The sequence below is a fragment of the Lacerta agilis genome, chromosome 17 (assembly GCF_009819535.1).
Source record: "Lacerta agilis isolate rLacAgi1 chromosome 17, rLacAgi1.pri, whole genome shotgun sequence".
NCBI classification, from domain to species: domain Eukaryota; kingdom Metazoa; phylum Chordata; class Lepidosauria; order Squamata; family Lacertidae; genus Lacerta; species Lacerta agilis.
In genome coordinates, this window is record NC_046328.1 from 2,564,268 (window position 1) to 2,587,406 (window position 23,139).

A 23,139-nucleotide genomic window follows, 5' to 3' on the forward strand; every position below is an offset into this window, starting at 1 on the left:
CTAGTTAAGATGGACCTGCCTATGTTATGACCTGGGAATATTGTAGTTGAGGCTGCTGCACAGGATGGCATATTCTTCAGGCTATCAGGTGTTCTTCAGAGGAAATACAGCAGTGCAGCAACAAATGCTGTGATGGATAGGCGGCACCAGGCCTTTAGATTTAGGCAGGCCAGGTGTCAGTACTTGGATTTTTACATTTCATATGCCTCTTCTTGCAGAATATGTGAACAGCACAGCAGTTAGCTGTGCCCCCCTGAGCAATTCCCATGGAAGTACTTGATGCTGCTCATTTATTTATTTGTAACATCTGTACCTAACTGTTCAGCCACCGACTCTCACACAACGGTTTACAGGCAGTTGATTAAAACAAGACGGTCCCTGGCTTATAACCTAAAAGACACAACACAAGAAGGAAGGGGGATGGAGAGAGAAGAAGGGGGAGAAAAAGCAACCTCAGGCACCATTTCTTAAAAGTTAAAAGAACAGTTCTTGAAATGACCAGCTGGATTGGAAACAGTTCAAGGACAGGAGGAGCCCAGTGATGGAGCTGGTTTTTCTGCGATGGAACAGTCCTGCTTCCTACCTCTCCCACTCATGCAGCTGGAATGGATGCTGGCAATTGAGGCAGAAGGCCTGGTAAAGCTGACCTGCTGTGTTCCTCTGAACACCTCCCTATCTAACATGGCTTCCTGCTGCCTCTTGTATATAATATCCTTTTTTTAAAAAAGTAGGGCCCCAGACGACTCTGCATACACTAGAAGTCGCATTGTCTTCTGTACTTTGCAATGATTAGTAAGGTCCACCAGGAAACACTCTTGATGATGATGATGATGATGATGATGATATATTATTTATACCTCACCCATCGGGCTGGGTTTCCCCAGCCACTCTGGGCGGCTTCCAACAAAACATTAAAATACAATAATTCATCAGATGGGAGGGCGTTCCAAAGGGTGGGTGCCACTACCGAGGAGGCCCTCTGCCTGGTTCCCTGTAACTTCACTTCTCACAGTGAGGGAACCGCCAGAAGGCCCTCGGAGCTGGACCTCAGTGTCTGGGCAGAACGATGGGAGTGGAGATACTGGGGCCAAGGCCGTTTAGGGCTTTAAAAGTCAGCACCAACACTTTGAATTGTGCTCAGAAACATACTGGGAAGCCAATGTAGGTCTTTCAGGACTGGTGTTATGTGATCTTGGTGGGCACTCCCAGTCACCAGTCTAGCTGCCGCATTCTGGATTAGTTGTAGTTTCCGGGTCACCTTCAAAGGTAGCCCCACGCAGAGCGCATTGCAGTAGTCCAAGCGGGAGATAACCAGAGCATGCACCACTCTGGCAAGACAGTCTGCGGGCAGATTGTTCTGTCTGTGTGTGTGAAGCACTGGTCTCTTTTCACAAATTTTAGCTTACTTTCATATTTAATGAGGAAAGAAAAAATATGAAAAAATATAGGAGAGAGAAGGAAAAACAAATAATAATAATAATAATAATAATAATAATAATAATAATAATAATAATAATAATACCTGTAGTAGAATAATAGCAGATCTCCATCAATTTACATTGCAGATACTGTGGCTATCAGTACACAAATCTTAAACATACCTACAGGTGAAACTCGAAAAATTAGAATATCGTGGAAAGGTTCATTTCTTTCAGTAATTCAACTTAAAAGGTGAAACTAATATATGAGATAGACTCATGACATGCAAAGCGAGATATGTCAAGCCTTTATTTGTTGTAATTGTGATGATTATGGCGTACAGCTGATGAGAACCCCAAATTAACAATTTCAACTTTGGGGTTTTCATCTGCTGTACGTCATAATCATCACAATCATAACAAGCAAAGGCTTGACATATCTCGCTTTTCATGTCATGAGTCTATCTCATATATTAAACTCCAGTAGCTAATGAAGACAATTGCTTACATAAATGGACTTTTCCACGATATTCTAATTTTTCGAGTTTCACCTGCACAAAAGTTTCATCTGCACAAAATTTTGTGTCTGTGTGAAATATGTTCAAATGTAGTCAAATCACGTGCAAAGTCTTTGTGACCAGGGTGCACTGAGAGCTGTGCTTCTTTGCACAAAAGCCCAATTAAGCTAAAGAATTCAGTGGCGGTGGCCACTGGTTTTAGATGGATTTAAAGGGAGAAATATTAAAATGAATGCAAGATAGGTCCAGCTACTGTAATGAGCCACGATAGCTCAGTGGAACTCTGAATACCAAAATGCCCCTGAATAGCAGGGACAGAAGGCAGAATAACTGGAGAGGGTTGCACTGCTGCAAGGTTCTGTCCTGGACCCATCATTGTTCAACGGTCTTTATAAACAACTTGGATAAAGGAATTGAAAGGATGCTCACCAAATTTGCAGATGACACAAAGCAGCGAGGGTTAGCTAATGCTGCAGAAGGTAGAGTTAGTATTCAAGAAGACCTTAACAGATTGGAGAACTGGGCCCCAAACTAACAAAATGAATTTCAGTAGGGAGAAATGTCAGGTTCTTCACTTAGACAGGAAGAACTAGCTACACAAATATAAGATGGGGGGGGGGCACCTGGCTTGCTAGTAGTACACATGAAAAGGATCTAGGGATCTTAGTAGACCACAAGCTTAACTTGAGTCAGTAATGTGATGCAGCAGCAAAAAATGGCAAATGCTATTCTAGACTGCATCAACAGGAAGTATAGTGCCCCTATCAAGGAAAGTAATAGTACCACTCTGTTCTGCCTTGGTCAGACACCAGCTGGTGTACTGTTTCCAGTTCTGGGCACCACAATTTAAGAAGGATATCGACAAGCTGGAACGTGTGCAGAGGAGGGCAACCAAGATGGTCAAGAGTCTGGAAACCAAGACTTGTGAGGAGTGCTTGAAGGAGCTGGGTATGTTTGGCCTGGAAAAGAGGAGACTGAGAGGAGATACGAAAGCCATCTTCAAATATCTAAAGGGCTGTCACATGGAAGATGGAGCAAGCTTGTTTTCTCCAGTGGCTTCAAGTTACACGAAAGGAGATTCCGACTCAACATCAGGAAGAGCTTTCTGGCGGCAAGAACTGTGGAACAGATTCTCTCCGAAGGTGGTGGACTCTCCTTCCACGAAGGTTTTTAAGCAGAAGGTGGATGGCCATTTGTCATGGATGCTTTAATTGAGAGGCTGAACTAGATGACTCTCAGAGTCCCTTCCAACTCTGCAATTCTGTGATTCTGCTGGCCAAGGAACCCTCTAGGAAAACCTGCCCTGGTTGTTGTCCAGGGACATGGCGAACTGGGCAAATGGCCCAGTAGCTGTTTCTGTCATCAAAGAGGCAATTATGGGAAGCAAAAAACCCAAATAAACAACCCCTATTAGACCCATTTTGTGACTAGAGCAGATCTGTGGTGTGTTTTGATGGAAGGTTATTTTGTCCCCGGAACAAAGCATGTTTGATTTTGATCAAAAGCCAGAGCTCCAGAAGTTTAAAAAAGCAAGAGTTGGTTCCTCAGTCACACAGACAAACCAACATCCAAGGGTTTGTTTGTTTGTTTTTTCATTTGTGTGTTACTGGGTAACTGTCTTGAAGAATTACTGTGGCTGCCTGTGTCCTGTCCTGGCAGGGCAACAGAGACTAGGACCTTGGCACCCTCCGAGAGCCTAGGAATCAGAGGGGGGAAGGAGAAATTAGGAGGCACGCATGCTGCAGGGTTGAGTTTGCCATCCTCAGATATTAATCACTCACAGGCTGTAGCCAGCACTGCAAGCTCCCGGTGACGAGGGCTGTGGTTTTATAGCTCATGACTCATCAGCTCGACTGAGAGCGACCGTGTTATTCCAGTAGATTGCAAAATCATAACAGGAATGCCGTGGCTGGTTTACGGCTCAACTATGCAAATCGCCAGGAAGCCATTTGAGTCGGAGAGCGTAAGGCACGCCGAGCTGGGATGGCCGAGCTGTGAAAAGGCACCGGGGGCACCAGGAGGAGGTGATGGGGGGCTCTCTGGGACAGCAGGGCTGGGAGCTGAGCACTTCTGTAGGGAGACGGGGTTCACCGGGGGAAGGCAGGGCCGTCCGGTGCTCTGGACAGACTTGGCCTCGACCTTACTGAGAGGGAGCTTTTGGCAGGAGATTTCCACAAAGGCTTGAGGAAAGTCCCCTTTGCCTCGAGAGCCAAGTGGGGATGTGCTTCTCCCCTCCTCCTTGGCTGGTTCAGGGTGCCAGGCTTTTAAAAGGGGGTCCTTGCCTGTTGTTGGGGAGGGGAGGGGTGTCTTTTAAGGGTCTTGTGTGTGGAAACTTCTCCCAAGTGAAGAAGCATAAAAAGACAAAGTCTTCTCTTTCCCCTCCCCAATTGTTCAGCTGCTTCCCGCCAAAACCTCGCAGCCGTGAAAGTTGGTTGGAGCAGGGTGATGAAGAGAGAGGCTGTTGGGGTTTGGGAAATGTGTTCCTTGTACGCTTGGGCCGTGTGGGAAGGAGGGTGCCAGGAACAGGTCCTGAGGAGGGAGAGGGAGAGAGAAGCGTCTGTTCAGAGATTCAGTCTGGCATGGCCAAGGCAGAAAATGTTGCAACCGCCTGGGCTCTGTTTATATGAGCCAGCGTGCTATTCTGAAGATAAGCTATCTGCTGGGTGGTGTTTCCCTGGTGATATGTGTGTGTGTGTGTGTGTGTGTGCTTGCAATTGCGTAGATGTGGGAACTAAGTGGAGTATGGTTTGGCTTTTTTCTGCTTTTGTGGGGTGGGGAGAATGCTGGCAGCCTGGGCCGCTCAGGATGCAACTGGAAATTGGGACAAAGGTGAGCAGCTGTTTATAATTAATATGCGGAGGCAGGGAACGATGCCATCAGCCTCAAGGCCCGAGGGGCCGATCACTAACAGCTGACGAGGCCTGGTGCCTTTGAGCAGTGGCCTGGAAGGAGCACATTTATTTTCATAACACCACAGTATTATTTTGGAGTGCGCAGCAGGGCAGGGCAGGCCTTGGAACTGCACCTGTTGAAACTGATGGGTTTTATTTTTGTTTTGCAGGGGACTAAGGCTACTTCTGTACAGGCACAAATAGGTCTTAACTTAGGTGGGTGTTGTTGCCCCCAGTCCCAAGAGAACCCCAGGAACTGTAGTTTTTCTTAGAGCATCAGACCTGCCGACTCTGTGTCGGTAATTTGGAGAACTGTAGTCAGCAGGTTGCCTCGCTTGCAGTGGCAGGCAGAACTAGATTGTTTGGGGGAAATTTTTACACGGCCTTTCGCATTGGGTCTCAAGACAATGTACAAGAACATTTAAAATGCAAACTTAAAAACAGTCGAAATGCAGCGCAAGAAAGATGCAGCTAATAATTGATTCATGTTTGCAGCAGAAATGTGCCAGAGTTGCTTTAGGACAGGGATAGGGAAGCTGTGACCATCCCAGATGTGGTTAGACGCCAGATCCCATGAGTCTCAGCTAGCTAGCTCAATGGTGTGTGATGATGGGAGTGGCAATATATCAACTTATGGAGGGCACCAGTTTACCCCCCCCCCCCCAATATCACAATGTATATAAAACAAGCAGAACAATTATAACAACAGACAAACATTTAAAGCTGAAAAACAAAACTATAAACTAGGCACGTAGAATACGTACAGTGGCACTTGGGTTAAAATAACAAAGCCCAAGTTAGGGCTATCAACAGTATTGGATTATCAAGTATAGCTCCAGATTTGCCAGAGGTGATGAGGGTTTTCTTGAAAGTGATGGTTCTGCTGTACTATTATTAATATTCTGTTGGGAGCCGCCCAGGATGGCTCGGGAAACCCAGCCAGATGGGCGGGGTATGTATAAGCAAACAAATTATTATTATTATTATTATTAAGTTTTTGGAGGTGCCTGTCCTTGTTGGTCTCAAATTAGGCATAATATTCTCCTTTATAGCTGTATTCCAGAGTGAGTGGTACCAAGTGTCCAGAGTAAGATTTGGGGCTGTTTTCCATTGAAATTGCATAATTGCAATTACTATTCGTGCTGCCAATATAAAATATTCTGGAAAAAAACAATAGTTTCTTTAGTAATATTTATCATTTCTGGCAAAGTTAAGTTCAAAAAATCTTGCACCAGCTTACATTCCCACAATAAATGATAATATATACCAAGTTTATTGCAACCCCTCCAACTATTGGGTGACATAGAGGAAAACATTTTTAACATTTGCAAAGAAGCGTGATGCCATCTGTGTAGTAATTTTAAGGAGTTTTCCATAAGAAGAATGGAAACAGATTTTAAGGTCAAGTTTCTTTTTAATTCAGTCAGATGGGCAGGGTACAAATAATAAAATTATTATTAGTGTGTAGGGCATATTTGCCTAGCAGTTCGAAAGCACATCAAAGTGCAAGTAGATAAATAGGTACCGCTCCAACGGGAAGGTAAACGGCGTTTCCATGCTCTGCTCTGGTTCACCAGAAGCGGCTTAGTCATGCTGGCCACATGACCCGGAAGCTGTACGCCGGCTCCCTCGACCAGTAACGCGAGATGAGCACCGCAACGCCAGAGTCGTCCGCGACTGCACCTAATGGTCAAGGGTCCCTTTCCCTTTACACTTTTAGCTGCACCCCGATAACAGGCCATTTCTTAAACAACCATTTGTATAGAGGCTCCATGCTGTTGGGACATTCACACAATCATGTGTCCCTCTGCCTCTTTCCCTGTAACTTGGCTTCTCGCAGTGAGGGAACCGCCAGAAGGCCCTTGGAGCTGGACCTCAGTGTCCGGGCAGAACAATGGGGGGTGGAGACGCTCCTTCAGGTATACTGGGCTGAGGCCATTTAGGGCTTTAAAGGTCAGCACCAACACTTTGAATTGTGCTCGGAAACGTACTGGGAGCCAATGTAGGTCTTTCAAGACTGGTGTTATATGGTCCCTGCTGCCGCTCCCAGTACCAGTCTAGCTGCCGCATTCTGGATTAATTGCAGTTTCCAGGTCACCTTGAAAGGTAGTCCCACGTAGAGTGCGTTGCAGTAGTCCAAGCAGGAGATAACCAGAGCATGCACCACTCTGGTGAGACAGTCTGTGGTCAGATAGGGTCTCAGCCTGCGTACCAGATGGAGCTGATAAACAGCTGCCCTGGACACAGAATTGACCTGCGCCTCCATGGACAGCTGTGCATCCAAAATGACTCCCAGGCTGAGTACCTGGTCCTTCAGGGGCACAGTTACCCCATTCAGGACCAGGGAGTCCTGGCCTATGCTGATTGTGCTGCTGCAGATGCACCATGGTGTTTCTTCCCTCTGCAGTCCTCCCAGCGGTTATTCCTTCTTTGGTTACTGCTATGGATGCACGACTTGACTGTCTATCTCCAGGCACTGCAATCATCAGCAAGGGATTCCCACAGGGCAGGGTTGATGTTGCCAACCTTCCTGTCAAGTTAGCAGACATCTTTGTAATGCAGAGTAACACAAAGCACCATGATCAGCTGACTGCAGGTCTTGCAAAGTCCCATGTACAGCGCTTTGCAGGCCTTGCTGCTCAGCTGCAAATGATGTGATTCAGCCATCAGGAGGTTTCTAATGATATTATTATTAAGCATTTCTCCCTAAACAAACTGAAAGTGACTTTGAAAAATAAGCACTTAAACAAGGATAAAAACATGGATAAATTAGCCTGAAGTATGCAAATAATACATATTAAAACAGCTCTAGCTCCAACCCACCCTGCTAAAATTAAGATCTAAGATTAAGATCCAAAGGCCTAGGGGAATGAGAATGTTTTTGCCTGTTGCCTAAAAGCAGCTTGTGATGGTGCCAGGCTTGTCTCCCTGGGAAGCTCATTCCATCAGTGTGGGGCCACCACTGAAAAGGCTTTTTTGGGGCACTTACAAAGTGCTGTGCATGGGGACCCTGCTCCTTTGCTCACACAGGTTAGTTTTTAAAATGAGTCAGCTGGCATCATTGTGGCAGGATTTACAAGTGGATGGTGAGTGGGAGTGAGAGTGATTTGGCCTGGTGGCTGAATCCAGTTCCCCAACACTACCCCATGTGCAAGGGGGAACTTGTGCATTCACCTTTGAATACATACATACACATATTTAACTGCCCTGAGAGCACAGATGTGAATAGCAGGCACAATTGGGGGGGTAGCCATTCCTCCTCCATTCTTGAGCTTTCACGAAGGGCATCTGCCTAGTGACTTTGGAGAAACAAAGTGTTGGACCAGTCAGGGGTAGCTGACATGGTGCATTCCTGATGTTGATGGACTCCAGCTCCCATCAGCCCCAGTCAGTGCAGCCAGTGGTCAGGGATGATTGTAGTCTGGAGGGCACCATGCTGGCTAACCCTGAACTAGAACGGTCTTTGGGGTAATCCAGCAAGTGTCCATTCACTTATAGAACCCTTTTATTTTGCAACAGCGTTTCAGTGGAACTGTCACTGTCATTCCCATTTTAGAAATGGGAAATGGAGGCTAAGAAAGAGTGTCCTTCTTGTGGCACTTCTGGGATTCATCCACCTCCCAGATCCAAGCCCAGTTAATATTTTACCTCACTGCACCCGGGACATTGTGCGCCTCAATAATCTGCTAACATCCATTTGCAGCACAATCACATGGATCAACAATAACAGAAAACCCCATGTGTCACCCTTTGTGGGAGTGGGTGTGTGGATTGCTGTTTCTTGCCTGTAACTGAGCACTGAATTGACATCTTTGTTTTAAACACAACCTTAAATACAAACTCTGGCATCCAGAGTTCCATTACAGAGGCTTTCCTGGAGGCTTGAGTCCAGAGCTGTTTTAAAACCGGACCATCATTCTGGTTTATAGCCAGGGAATTGTGATGGCTCCCTCTGGGCCACATTTGATGCAGCCAGCTAGCTGTATTTGGAGCACAGCCTCCCAGCTGCAGTATCTTTGGGGCATGGGAAGATGTTTGGACTGAACGTTTGTCAGTATGTTGCTTGCTGCAGAAAGAGGCAGTCCCACAAACTTTAATAGAATGGCAGTCTGTCACCTGGCTAAGCCTCCAAGATTGCCCATTACCTAAGAATTGAGCTACTGTTTGTTTGTTTGTTTGTGAAAATAAACCAAAGATAAAGAGCAGAAGGAAATGTTGTTACAGCTGGTTGAAAGCAGCATAAGGTCGAACATTTTCTCTGAACTTGTTCCAAAACATTACTCCAAAATGCCCATTTCTCCATAAAGCTGTTAGGCTGGTTTATATGTATTCTTTTGTAGTACGTTAGTTTTTATGGACCAATTTTCCTCAATTCACTGAGATATAGTATGACAAATTGCCCCCACCCCCAATTTTAGCTGCAACAATCTTAGCAGCTAGTTCTTTATCATTTTCCAGAATAACATCTGTTAGATAACCAAGCAGAAATATTTTAGGTTCCAAGGGTATGTAATATCCTAATATATCAGAGATATTAGCCTGAATAGATTTCCACAATATTTCTCTTTGAGAACAATCCTAGAAGATTTGCATTTAATCTGCTTTATTTAATCCATATCTCCAACATTTCTCTGATCCTAATTTATATATTAAATTCAATTTAAGGTGCTAAATATCATTGGTTAGAGGGTTTTAAAATAGTTCTCCTTTAGGTCTGCTATAATTATATTGGAATGGACGTTGTTCCAAATCCATTTCCATTGTTTCCTGGTTATTCCTTGATCCAAATCTCACACCCAATTTCTCATATACAGTGGTGCCCCGCTAGACGAAAATAATTCGTTCTGCGAAAATTTTCGTCTAGCGGGTTTTTCGTCTTGCGGAGCGGCAATGACAGCCGCGCTCCGCAAAACGAAGAAAAAAAAAAAAGACGAAAATTTTTCGTCTTGCGAGGCAGCCCCATAGACTTTTTCGTCTTGCGGGGCAGCCTTCCGCTAGACGAATGCCTTCGTCTAGCGAGTTTTTCGTCTTGCGAGGCATTCGTCTAGCGGGGTACCACTGTATGTATCTTGGTTCTGGTCCAAGTTTAACCAAAGGTTATTGAATTCTGCAAGCGGAACTACATTTTCTGCAGCAAACTGTGAGATTTGGACAGTACCTCTGCTGGTGTGTTCAATTGTGTATAATGTTCTAATGCCCTTCCAGGTTGGAAATCTCAGAGCAAATAAATATAATGTTTGCGGGGCAGAGGGCTGGTGGTGATGAAGCTCCCTGGTGTGTTTACTACATAAAGGGGTGTCTGGTGTGCATATGCGGGTGGGGAGTGGCTTAAGAAAAAGGTAAAACTGGTACAGAGTTCTGTCATCTCTGTGTAATGAGGGGATAGGCCCTACTGGCTGGACCTGGTGGGAGCTCTAGTCCAAAACATCTGGAGGGCACCTGGTTGGCAAAGGCTGAAGGACTTAATCAAGCCAACTGTGGCAGAGTGTTCTTGATAACTGTTTGGTTGCCAGCAAGTGGGGAGCTCTTTTCTGAATTTTTCAGCTCTTTATCTGAGATGATTGTTGGCCCCAAGGTTCTCCTGCTGCCAATCCACCTCCTTCAGTCGTTCAAAGGGAGAGGAGTTAAAAGAGTTCAGGAAAACATTAAGCAGAAGCCTGCACTGCTTCCTTATCCAGGCAGGGGACGCTGGTGTTGCTAGTGAGACATAGGGTTGTTAAGGCCTGAAGTGTTCTTTTTTGGGGGGGGTGAGGTGAGGGGAGTCCTCTTAGGCAGATGAGCTGGTGGTCCTTGCATTCTTGTTCCACCAGCTCTGCAAGCCCAGTAGACTACACTCTGGGATTTCAGGGCACCATTTGGGTTGTGGTAACAGCCTAACTGGATACCCAGTCAGCTGACCGAAAGGGCCAGTCCCTGTCCACCAGGCCTTATAAATCCCTGGCCTCCGTGCTTGCTCTTCCAGTCTGTGGACGCTGCTAAGAATTTGACCCTTGCCTGTTTTTGACTGTGGACCTGTTTCCTCTCCTTCTGATGCTTGACTGCTGTCTTGGAACCTGTCCCTCAGACTATTTCCAGTGTTGAAATCCCTGCTCAGCCATGAAGCTCACTGCCTCTCAGCCTAACCTACTTTTACAGGCTCACTGTGAGGATAAAATGGAGGAAATGTGGCATAGAAATAGAATAAATAAAACGGAGGAAGAACCTTCCGATCAGCATTACCTGTACATCATCTGCTTTAACAGAAGCATCACGTTCCCGATATTGTGAATGTCATGGTCGTACCCTTTCATTTCATCCTCTTCTCAGAACCTGACCTTCTGAAGCCTGATGCTGACTAAGGCCTGGTGGCGCATCAAGGGCTGCCATGACCAAGGCTATAGATGCAGCTTTGTCCTGACATACTTGGAGACAGTGTAAGGACCGGCAGAGCCTAGTGGTTAAAGTTTTGGACTAGGTCTGGGGAGATCACAGTTGAAGGCTTGTATTCAGCTAACATTCCCTCAGAGTAGACCCATTGAAATTACTGGGCCTAAGTTGATCATGGTCGACCATTTTAATGAGTCTGCTCTTGAGTGGAAGTTAGTTGAATACAACCCAAAGTCCCCACTTAGCCATGAAGCTTGCTGAATGATATTGGGCCAGACGTTTCCTCTCAGCCTAACCTACCTCATATGGTTGTTGTAGGAGGTGGGAGAACCACGTATGCTGCCTTGAGCTTCATGGAGGACATAAGTGCAGTAAATAAACTGAACTCAAAGGGGATTGTGCTCCCTAGCAACCCAGATGTGTACCTGTATAAAGTTCCCAGTTTTGATATCATTTCTGTGAGCTCCAAGTTACATTTTTGTTTTTGTTCTGAACTGTTTTTTTCATTCATCTTCTTTGGGTTGCCTGGACGTGAACAGGTGGGTTCTACAAAGAACTTGTCTTTGGGGACATTATTGTTTCTGCCTGTTGCAGCAATTGCAAAGAGGCTGTTTGATTTTTAATTGTATTTTTATTACTTTTTATTGTATTTTACTGTATTACATTTTGCATTCCATATAACTGAAATGGTAGTACAATAAAATACAGTGCAAGAAAGAAAAGAATCAATAAAAATACAGTAAAAATCAATATGAATGTTTCCTGCAGTTGTACTGTGGGCAACCTGAATAAAGCTTATGGACTAAAGTGTGGATGTTTTCTTTGATGTCTATAATAAGAAAGTTCCTATACCCATTTGGGGGTGAAGCTGACAGTGTTTTAGGTGGAAGTTGCTTGGATTTCCTTCCTCTTCCTCCTTCTCATCCCATGAGATCAATTTACCTTATTTCTTTCGAAACATTGATTGTGGATGCAACAATAAATGTTGCGTTGTCATACTTCTGCAGCCATTAAAGATCTTTCATAGTAATGGCACTAGCAACGCCACAGTCTACTGCTGCGGTAGATGCCCTTTGCAGTCAAAGGGTTTGAGGAGGTGCTTGATCTTCTAGCATTCTTAAAAGATGTGACTTTTTGAAGCCCAAAGAGTCCCCTTAGTCACCAAAGAAGCATTTTGCAAAAGCACCGATTGAGGCAGCAGGAATGTGTGTGTGATCGTGCATGTGTGTTGCTACTAGAGTTGTGCTTCCTTTTCTTTCTTTCCCTTTTTCAATAAAGGGATTTTTTTGTGTAGAGTAAAGTAAACTGGTATGACAGCCACATCCTCCAGCTTTCTTGTCACCTTCCAGTGATTCACTTCCAGCTGCTCCTCCTACGCATGTCTGATTCAGCTTTTGATTTCTCTCTTTTGACAACTTTAAAGGTAAAGCAGCTGCTAAAGTCTCTTCTTGAGCTGGAGGGGAAGCAGGATGTTCTTTGTAGAACCTTCCCATTCTGTAATAGAGCCTGCTGTGGCCTTCCCCGCAGGGTCAGCCAGGAGGTTGCTGCAATCCTAGTGGTGGTTCCTGGGCCTTCTGATCATGCCGTGAGTTCTGTAGAGGGCGGCCTTTGCTAACTGGCATCCTGAAGGTGCCATTAGACTCCCATCAGATGCCATGCTCCAGGAGTTGCCCTCAGAGGCTAGACTAGAGTTTCAGTCCCAGGAGGTAAGGCCTTTTAGCAAAGCACTTACCCAACAAAGTACGGTTCAAGCTGCAGCATAGTCCCAACAAGCCAAGGCCAAGCACAGGGAACCAGTCTAAGTCCAAAACATGATTCAGAGGCTAGGTCAGGCTACAGTCTAAGGCAACCTTTCTTAACCTTGGGTTCCCAGATGTTGTTGAACTTCAATTCCCATCATCCCTGTCCACTGGGCATGCTGGGTAGGGATGATGGGTGTTGTAGTTTAACAGCATCTGAGGACTCATAGTTGAAAAGGGCTAGCTAGTCTAAGGTCAATAGCACAGACTGTTCAGGTAAGGGGAAAAACAGCAATGCAAGGGGATCAGGACCCAGACACCAGAGATCTGTGTCGTTTCCAACAGCTGCAGAGCTTAAGAGGGAGACCTCATATAGTGTGGCCTCTTAGACCACACACTAACCGCATCTGCTGGTAGTAAATAAGTTCCAGAGATTGTATACTCACAAGTAAAAGGTAAAGGTCCAATCGCGGACGACTATGGGGTTGCGGCGCTCATCTCGCTTCCGGGTCATGTGGCCGGCATGAATAAGCCACTTCTGGCAAACCAGAGCGGCGCACGGAAATGCCATTTACCTTCCCGCTGGAGCGGTACCTATTTATCTACATGCACTTCGTGCTTTCAAAATGCTAGGTTGGCAGGAGCAGGGACCGAGCAATGGGAGCTCACCCCATTGCAAGAATTCGAACCACCGACCTTCTGATCGGCCACTCCTAGGCTCTGTGGTTTAACCCACAGCGCCACCTGCGTCCCTGTACTCACAAGTACATCCTTTTAATTAGAAGCCATGTGACAACTCTGTGTCCATGGATGCAGGCTATGTCATCTCTTTTCAGCCTGGACCTGGACCTTTTGGTGCCAGTGTTCTCAAGCACAGAGGATTGGTTCCATGGCCTCCTAACAACTCCAGGGCTTCTTCAACAGGCCACCTACCAGTGGGCTCCTCAAGAATATCCTAAATGTTGGTTCCAGGAGACCATGCCTTCTCCCCAAGGTCCACGACCTGTGGAGTGTCTGGTATTTCCTCAAAGAACTTAGCATTTGGCACCTGGTCAGGGCCAGGCACGACTGCAGACCCGACTAGCACAGGCAATGGAACCCAGATACAGGCGTGTTTTGCCAGCTGTGCTTTTCTCTTCCAGTGGTCAAAGTAGATTTGTGCAGGGTGCGTACAAGTTTCAGCTTTTGCAGACACTCTCCTCTTGGGTGGCCACTCCCATGAAATCCATCAGCACCTAGAAAGTTCATCAAGGATGAGAAGATTAGACTCATGTTGCTTTTGGCAGCAGGAGAGAACTCCTCCTGCCTTTCTCAGCACCTTGTGCACTCTACTCTTTTCTCCCCAAGCTTCTTATTTGTGATGCCTTTCATCTTGGGGGAAGGGCTACGGCTCAGGGTTGGGCATTTCTTCGGCATGCAGAAGGTCCCAGGTTCAATCTCTGGCATCTCCAGGTAGGGCTTAGGGAAACCCCATCTGAAATGTTGGTCTACACTGGCAGCAGTTCTTCTAACACTGAAATAGGTGGACCAATAGTCTTGACTCAGTATAAAGCAGCTTCCTAAGTTTCTGTGTCCCAGTTTATATCTAGCATTGCCTTCTTGACCATCATTTTGGTTGGTTCATTTCTTTCTTAAAAGCAAGTTTCTGTCCCTCGTGTCAGCAAGGAAAGTATAGGGAAATCTCCACACCCTCCTCCCTCTCCATTCTTGCCTTCCTCTTCACCTGCAGCACTTCTAAATGGCAAATCTTGAAAAAGAATAGACCATATAGATGAAACACTTCCAGGAGTAACTTGCATGTTGTATAAATTGTTGTTGCGGAATGCTTATGAGAAGAGTATTAATTGGGGAATGCAACATGGCTATATCTGTTCTCCCCATTGTGAGTGAAAGAATCCAGCTCCTTTCGTAGAAAGTTGGCTCTTACATGGAAAGCTGGCATACCCAAAATGCAGTGCCAGATATTCCCCCCCCCCAGCCCTTGCATTAAATGCTTTCCACTGTTGCTTCCTGGCCACACAGATGGTTTAACAATAGTGTGTGTGTGCAAGCATGTTGTTTGGAATGGCTCGGCACATCACTTATTATGTTTCCCAGAGTAAAAGATATATGTGTTGGCATATTAGACCTGGATTTCTACCTTGTTTAGGACATAGGTTTATGGGAACAATTGCCACAAAGAAGTGCGGGGGGGGGGGTGCTTTAATTGCGTTTCCTGCATTGCAGGGGGTTGAACTAGATGACCCTTTAGGTCGCTTCCAATTCTACAATTCCATGAGTCTAAGAAGAGACATTAAGGTGGAGGGGACAGCCGATGGAGATATTCAGGGCAGAAACCTGAGTTGGGGAGGGCACAGGGTGCACGAGGGGGAGGAGAGGCAGAAAAGCCCCATTGCGCAAGCAAAAACCCTTGCACTGATGGGACGTGTTTGTTGGAGGGCGCCCAATGTTTGTGTCATCTTTATAGATGGAACAGTTCTCTGTATGGAAATGTTTTTAATTGTTTTCACCCTTTTCCTGGGTTATTGTTGTAACTGTTTTATTTGTTTTATAATTGTTTATTTTACTGTTGTAACCCACCTGTGGGACCCTATGGTTTGGAGTGGGCAAGAAATCTAAATAAATGAAGGATTCTACTCTGGCTTTATTTTTTTATTTATAAGCCACCCTGAAAATATTTTTTTATTGGCAGAAGGCATATAAATAACTTAAAAACATAAAATAAAATGATTGCCTTATAATTGCATTCAGTCACAAAAAAATCAGTAACCACATGAAGGATTTTGAGGGGGGGGGGGCTTTTCTTTTTCTCCTTTCCTTTTAACTCTCCCTGCCTTGGTGTGTGTCTGGCATCCCTTGTCACCCAGGTGCTCATTGGTTTTGGCTTCCCTTTTCTCCATTTCTCAGCAGCAGCAGCAGCAGCAGCAGCAGCAACAGCAACAGCAGCAACAGATGCCCCGTAGCAGCCAAGACGAGAAAGATGAAAAAGAAAAGGAGAAAGACACAGAGAAGGAGGAAGAGAAGCCAGAAGCAGAAAACGACAAAGAGGAACTGACAAAGTAAGTCTGACCACTTCTATTCCCTTCCAGCAACCAAAGAGCCAGCACGACAGCACCTGCTTACCAGCTCCCTCTTCCTGCCTCCAAGGTGCAAGGCAGAAGTGCTCCGTTCTCCAGACATTGGCTAGCAGAATCAAGGCTCAAGGTCTAGTCCCAGATGGCACACAATATAGTGAAAATATAAAATGAAAGCATTAGTGGAAAGGCGAAGCGTAGTTTTCCTAAACAAAATACTCATCTTGTTCCACATATTCCCTGACCTACATATGAAGCTTTCTTGTAACCTGCCAGAGAATTGGTTTGTCTGGAGTGTACCAATATTGTGTACCCTGATTGGCAGCAGTTCTCCAGGTCCCAGTATTGACTACTTTATTCCATTTTCCTGGTGTTTCCTCACCTGATAATTCCCACACATCATAAAAGCCACTTCTGGAAATCTAGCAGAATCTGGTGGAGGTTCAGTGCTCATTTCTGTTTTAATTGCTTAACCCTGTTAGCCCAGAAAATTGCTGGAGTTTCGCACTGTGATTTTCCCGCGGTTTTCGTGGGTCATGCCTATGTTGAAATTTGGGGCGGTATTCTGGCATCCAGTTATTTTCCGCTGTTTCCATGAGGGAACAGATGCAAGCATACTCATAAATAGTGGTGGCATGTCCATTGATGTATGCTATTGTGCTGCACCACACCCACTGGTGTAAATGATACTTAGTGTGACATGGCAGCATACTGATCGGAAAGACACAGATCCACAATGAAACGGATAATGCAGTGTAAAATGAATTTTGGGAACAGGGACAGATGCACTAGCATTGTAACCAGGAAGACTACTGCAGCAAACCCCACATCCAAATGCACCTTGACTGGCAGCAACTCTCCAAGTCCTGGAATGGCTATCCAATATCTTTTTCTGATTGAAGTTGCTAGGCACTCACTGCAGAGACACTAAGCAAAGGAAGCACAACCCACACAGTGATAAGGAGCAGATTGGGGTGGTGGGGGAATAGATGAACTGCTATAACATTGACATGATAAAGACAATTTCTAACACAAATGTAACAGTGGAGAACCAAATAGAAATAGGAATTCATGCAAATTAGTGAAGTGTTCCATATTTTTTTAGACAGTACATCACTTAGTTACGTTTGAAATAGAAAGCGATATATAAATGAAAAAGGTGTGTGCAGACACACAGCTGCAGTGTTGAATGGCTGCCAGTGAGTTTCAAGGAAACTCTCAGGGGAAGCTTTTTTATGCTGTTAACAAAAAGTGCTTGAGACGTATTTTCTGCTGCAGCACACGAGCTGTTGTGGCCTTCCCAGAGGCATGCATTGGCTGCAGTATGAAACAAGATAGTGGTCTGGCCCTCCAGATTATTTAGACTACAACTCACATCAGCCTTGACTATTGGCTGCTCTGCAACATCTGGAGGGCCAGAGGGACCTTTTGTTGTGATCCAGCAGGATTGTTTTTGTGTCTTCCCCATTGTCATTTGCACAAAACTTTACAGGGTGCATCTATGCCACTTCCTTTTGCCCTTGTATACTGTTGCATCTTGGTGTGTTGCTGCAACAGTGCTACTTGGGTGTCTGTCCCACTACATTGCAGGAACATGCTGGTGCAGGGACCGTTGAGCTTGATCCTGCTATTTGTGCAGCAGAGCATTGCCATAGAGACTTGGCATGTCCTCCGGTTAACAGGGAAGTGAAATGAGCACCACTTGACTTCTGTGGATGATTTGGCATATGTTTGCTTACTTTCTTTAATGGGGCTTAATCCTTGGCTTGAAGGAGCATCTGGCTTTGTGGCATCCGGGCTTCATGATGCGTTTCTCAGCTGATCCCTTTTGGGAAGATAAACGAGGAGACAGAGCCAAGATGATTTGGCTGCCCTGGTGTTCAACCTGTCTCTGTTAGGTCCCTCAACAGCTGTGGCTGAGAAACTGCAGCCCTCTGCAAGACAGAGAGAACAAAGTGGGGAAAGTGCCTCTCTTGCAAGAGGGAGAGGCAAGGGAAATCAATACCACAGGTTGATGGTGATAGTTTTCTTCTGTTCCCCCCACTCTGGCTTGCACAGGGAGAAGAACGAGGATACGTCTGGCGAGGACAATGACGAGAAAGAAGCCGTTGCTTCTAAAGGGCGCAAAACCGCCAACAGCCAGGGCCGGCGCAAGGGCCGCATCACCCGCTCCATGGCCAGCGAAGCCAACAGCGAGGAAGTGGTTGCTCCCCAGCAGAATGCAGAACTGGGTATGGAGCAGCTACCTCTGTGGCATGGAGGGAGGAGGTGGCATCTGGGTAGGCGAAGTGAAGCACGCAACCAATAGGCAGGGGCCCAGTGGCAAAGTGGAAGGGGGGGGGGAGACTCGTATAGTTAGTTACTATTGATTATATGATTTAGCATATTGATAGCTTGCTTGTTTTTGTTTGTTTGTTTGTTCATTCATTCAATTTATATATACCACCCTACCCCCAGAAGCATACACAACACATGCACACTAGTATAAGGAAGGACGCCAGCGGGGACTGAAACTTTGTCAGCTCTATCTATCTATCTATCTATCTATCTATCTGCCTATCTTGTCTTTTTGATTTATATAGTGCCTTTTATCATAAGGTATTTTATTCACAGAATAAAATACAGGATGAAAACATGAAAATAAATAAAATAAAACAGCAAAACAATAACCCCCCCCCCCATTCCCACAAACCCATTTAAAACGCTGTAGAATATTAGTCATCCAAAGACCTGGTTGAAGAGGAACGTTTTTGCCTGGTGCCTAAAAATAGATAATGAAGACACCAGGTGACTCTCCCCCAGGAAAGCATTCCACAAACAGGGAGCCACTGCAGAAAAGGCCCATTCTCGCGTTGCCACCCTCCAGACTTCATGAGGAGGAGGCACATGGAGAAGGGCCTCAGAATATGATGTCAGGATCCAGGACAGTTTATCTGGGGAAATACCTGAATATCTTCAGGTATTTTTAGCAGTAGGTGCACAAAATAGACTGTAGCCCCTGGGAAAATGTATCTGTTGTGCTCTGTGATGGTCATTAATGTTTGCCTGAGGGTTGGGAAACCTCTGGCCTGATGGACTGATTTGCCCCCAAAGACTGTTGTCTGCAACTCCTGCCCACCTGCCCCAGATGAAGAGCCAGTGGAGATACCAGTGCACAATCGGGAGCCCTACATATTGAAGCACTCCCAATTGTTTGTTGCAAGGGAGGCTGGTCGTCACCATCAGTCAGCTAACAGGTGCTGGCTTAAAGAAATTGAACCTGTGACCTTCTGCATGCCAAACACACGCTCTACCACTGAGCTATATCCCCTCACTTCATGTTCTGCTCGCAAGGGCCCACAGGCATTTGTGGCTGGCTGTTCTTGGGAGCAGATTGTGGTCATGGATCCTAACAAGGAAAATCTGGTGGTGTTACCCACTTCTGCTTTTTCTCTTCTTGTTTGGAATTATCTCCAGAGTCGTGCTGAGAATGAGCACCTGCAACTGCTTGTCCACCTTTATTTTGTCTTTAGTAATTGCATGGGTGTTTTTGGGAGTGGGGGTTAATTTCTTCTCACAACTTGGGGTTACTCACTAGAACAAGAAATGAGATGCTTTGGGGTTAGGATCATCTTATAATGCAGTTTTCTTCTTCTGCTCACTTGCATCTTGGTATGCAAACTTTAGAAGAGTTCCCCCTCTCAACCACTTGAGGGCCTTGGAATACTGAGAAATCTCATCCAGGGAAAAGGGCATGTGTGTATTCCTGGGCTGGAATATATACCAACCAAGGCTGTAGCTTTAATTGAGTTTAACTGGTAGATTAATCAACCCAAGCACTAGTTGATTAAGCAATAATCAGGCATCCGAACCACATGACCTGTCTAACAAAGTTGATGTTGAAGAATCATTGCTTCAACACTGGTGATCTTTGCTTTTTCCAGTACACTGGTATTTGTTTGCCTGTCTTCCCAAGTGATGTGTAACTGTCTGTAATGTGACCTACATGGGGATGCTCTCAAGTATTAACTCAGGGTGTGGGGGGACCTCAAGTCCATTGGTCTCGTTGGTCCTACCGGGCCTCCTCTCCACAGACTATTTTGACTAAGCAATGGCCTGCCAGTTACCTGAAGCTGATGTCAGGTTTGGGATGGTAAAAAAGTGGCTGGACTGGAGCACAAGGAGCTTCTGAGGTGCCACTGATCAGTTAGGCTCTTACATTTTTATGACCTCATAAAAGTGTCTGAAAGCATGGGTAGAAAAAGAAAAGATCAAGATATGAGCTGCAAAGACCCTGAATTAAACTTTGTCTCAGTGGCAGACAACTTTAAGCAAGCATCCATGGCTGTAATCTAATCATACTGCCCCAATGAGCCTGCTTTGCAGGGGTTTTGTAATTTCCAAGCTAGATTTCTGAGTAGAAGAGCATCTCCTGGCAATACCAGTTCCTTGGATAACTTTCATTCTTTCAGCCTCTTCCCGACATGCTTACCACATATGAGCTTGTCTCATTATGGGGAATCAGTTTTGCAGAGGGTGAAACTACCTCTGTTGACATACAAGGGGATCCAGCTGCAACCCCATCCCACCAGCTGTGAAGGCCAGCCCCTCCTCTGCCTCCCAAGCCCTTGACTCTGAACAAGACATGGGCCTTGGGAATTGCAGTTTTCCTCTTGCCTGTCTCTTGTTAGCTTTCTATATTTTTGTTTAAGTCTTTCTAGGACTGTTGCAACTTTTCTTTCTGCAGAGGCTATTTTTTCTCTCCATAAAGGAGGCTGTCCAAACATCTTTCACTGTGATCAAAATAACATTTTCTCTTAGTTTAGAGAGTAACAACCTTGTTTTACAAATGGTTTTGGTATTTGTTTTTAAGCTGTCCTGGGACAGCATTTACGTTAGAAGTGCAGAGGGCATTGGCTCCACCCACTAATGATCTCCCTGTCTTCTGTCCTACAAGTCTCAATGAGCCCCAGCCACTGCTGGGTGTAGTTGCTATCCTTGCAATGGGCCAAAATTCTGTGGTTTTGCCCTCTGTGGAACTGCAGTCAAAGCAGAGGTATGAACCGGATGGTGCAGGAGGACTCCTAATTTTCTGACTTTAAATTTTTATTTCATGATTTCTACTTCCTATCTCAGCTTGCCATACTGAAACACAGTGCACAAGGGCAGCTTTGAGATTCTGTGTGTGAGTTAACTGTGCGTGTGTGAGAGCAGTTTGTTTCAAATCTTCCATCCTCTACTTGTAAGAAAGACAATTATAATAAAAATAAAATTATTATAATAAATTATAATAAAAATAAAATAATAATAAAACTGCTTTTTTGGACTATTTAAAAATATTATAGTATGATGAAATCTCAGGATTTGAGTTATGATCAACAGAAGCCATTAATTATAATATTGTGATTATGATTTGATAGATAGAAGATAGGGTGCAGCAGAAGGGGAGAGAAAAACTCCAAGGAAGAGGAGTAGGAAGTCGACAAAAATAAGAGAAAAGATGAAATTGTGTTATGACTATATATGGTAAAAATGCTGAAACGTAATAAAATATAATTGGGGGAAAACCTAATAAAACTGAAGATGGGCTCCAGAGGTAAAAACAATGTTAAGAACAAGAGATCAGCCACTCAAATTCATTGATTGCAGCAGGACAAATGCCTGCCGAAATCAAAACTTAAAGTAGGAGTGAAAGGGCCACATGGACCTCCCAAGGTAGGACCTTCTGTAATCAAGGTGTGGCTCCTGTATCCCTTCCAGTCACTGCTGTTGGTATTCAAAGATGACAAAAAGAGCGGGTAGGCTTGTTTGTCAGTGGAAATGCTGTGTTCTCTTTTGGCCTCAGAATCTAAACATAAAGGAATGGCACTGATTATAACCAGCCCCACCCCACTCCCTGTTCCTTCCACAAAGCTTGGCTATGTTTGAACATCCTGATTTTCATTGCTTTGGGCCTGGTTTTGAGAAAACCGAGTTTGGGTGGGAAGTGTGATTTGTCACACTTCCATGTTCCATTCTAGTACTATATCTGTAAATACCATGTCTGTTTCTGTTTTCCCAGTATTTTACCAACTTCGATGCCTTGGCATCCCTCCAGCTTAGGCTGGAAGCACGCACTCAGCAGCTGACCCAGGGTGGTGTGGGGAGCCTAACCTGTCAGAGAGCCAGTGTGGTGTAGTGGTTAAGAGCGGTAGTCTCGTAATCTGGGGAACCGGGTTCGCGTCTCCACTCCTCCACATGCAGCTGCTGGGTGACCTTGGGCTAGCCACACTTCTTTGAAGTCTCTCAGCCCCACTCACCTCACAGAGTGTTTGTTGTGGGGGAGGAAGGGAAAGGAGAATGTGAGCCGCTTTGAGACTCCTTCGGGTAGTGATAAAGCGGGATATCAAATCCAAACTCCTACTCCTCCTCCTCCTCCTCCTCCTCCTCCTCCTCCTCCTCCTCTTCTTCTTCTTCTTCTTCTTCTTCTTCTTCTTCTTCTTCTTCTTCTGTACCTCGCCTGCCACCTTTCCCTTGTAACTCCCTCCCCACAGCTGCAATGCGGAAAGCATACATCTGGAACCCAACTGGGAAAGCTATTGGTTCAAGAATTCCACATAACTGGAAGTGAGAAATAGGTGAACTGAGTCAGGTCATTGAGCTGTCTTGCTTAGTATTGTCTACTCTGACTGGCAACAGCTCTAGATCGTCCCAGGCAGTGGTTCTTCCCAGTTCTGCTGCTTGCTACCTGAGACCTGGGACCTCCTGGATGCAAAACGGGTGTTCTGCCCCTAAGCTATGGGGCAGGGCTTGGAGCCCAGGGGAACATACAAACAAAACAGGGAGGAAGAGAAATTGAGTTATGCTCTCTTCCCCCACCATTTGCTACAGCCAGCTCTGGTTTGTTTTTCAGCCTCTCTGGAGATGAATGAAAGTTCTCGTTGGACAGAGGAGGAGATGGAAACGGCTAAAAAAGGTGACACTGTTATTTTGTTTTCTGTTTAAATGTCCCTTCTCTCCTGAATAAGTTTGCTTGGCATTAGATCTATTCAGTGCTTGCATAGTTGGTGCAATATGTTGTGGAATTGAAGATACTTTTCGTGAGCAATTTGAAACATGCCCCTTGAGTCTGAGCAGCTTCTGTGCAATAGCCCTGCCGTGTCCTGCTGGGCTGA

At 45.4% G+C, this 23,139-nt stretch overlaps 1 protein-coding gene across 1 annotated transcript in view; it reads left to right on the top strand.

Annotated features, from left to right (window-relative positions):
- Positions 1-23,139, top strand: part of NCOR2 (nuclear receptor corepressor 2) — a 355,588-nt gene that overhangs the window by 208,339 nt on the left and 124,110 nt on the right. The window contains 3 exon segments of the mRNA XM_033174224.1: positions 15,840-15,991; positions 18,065-18,237; positions 22,878-22,940. Coding sequence (XP_033030115.1) covers positions 15,840-15,991; positions 18,065-18,237; positions 22,878-22,940 — 388 coding nt within the window.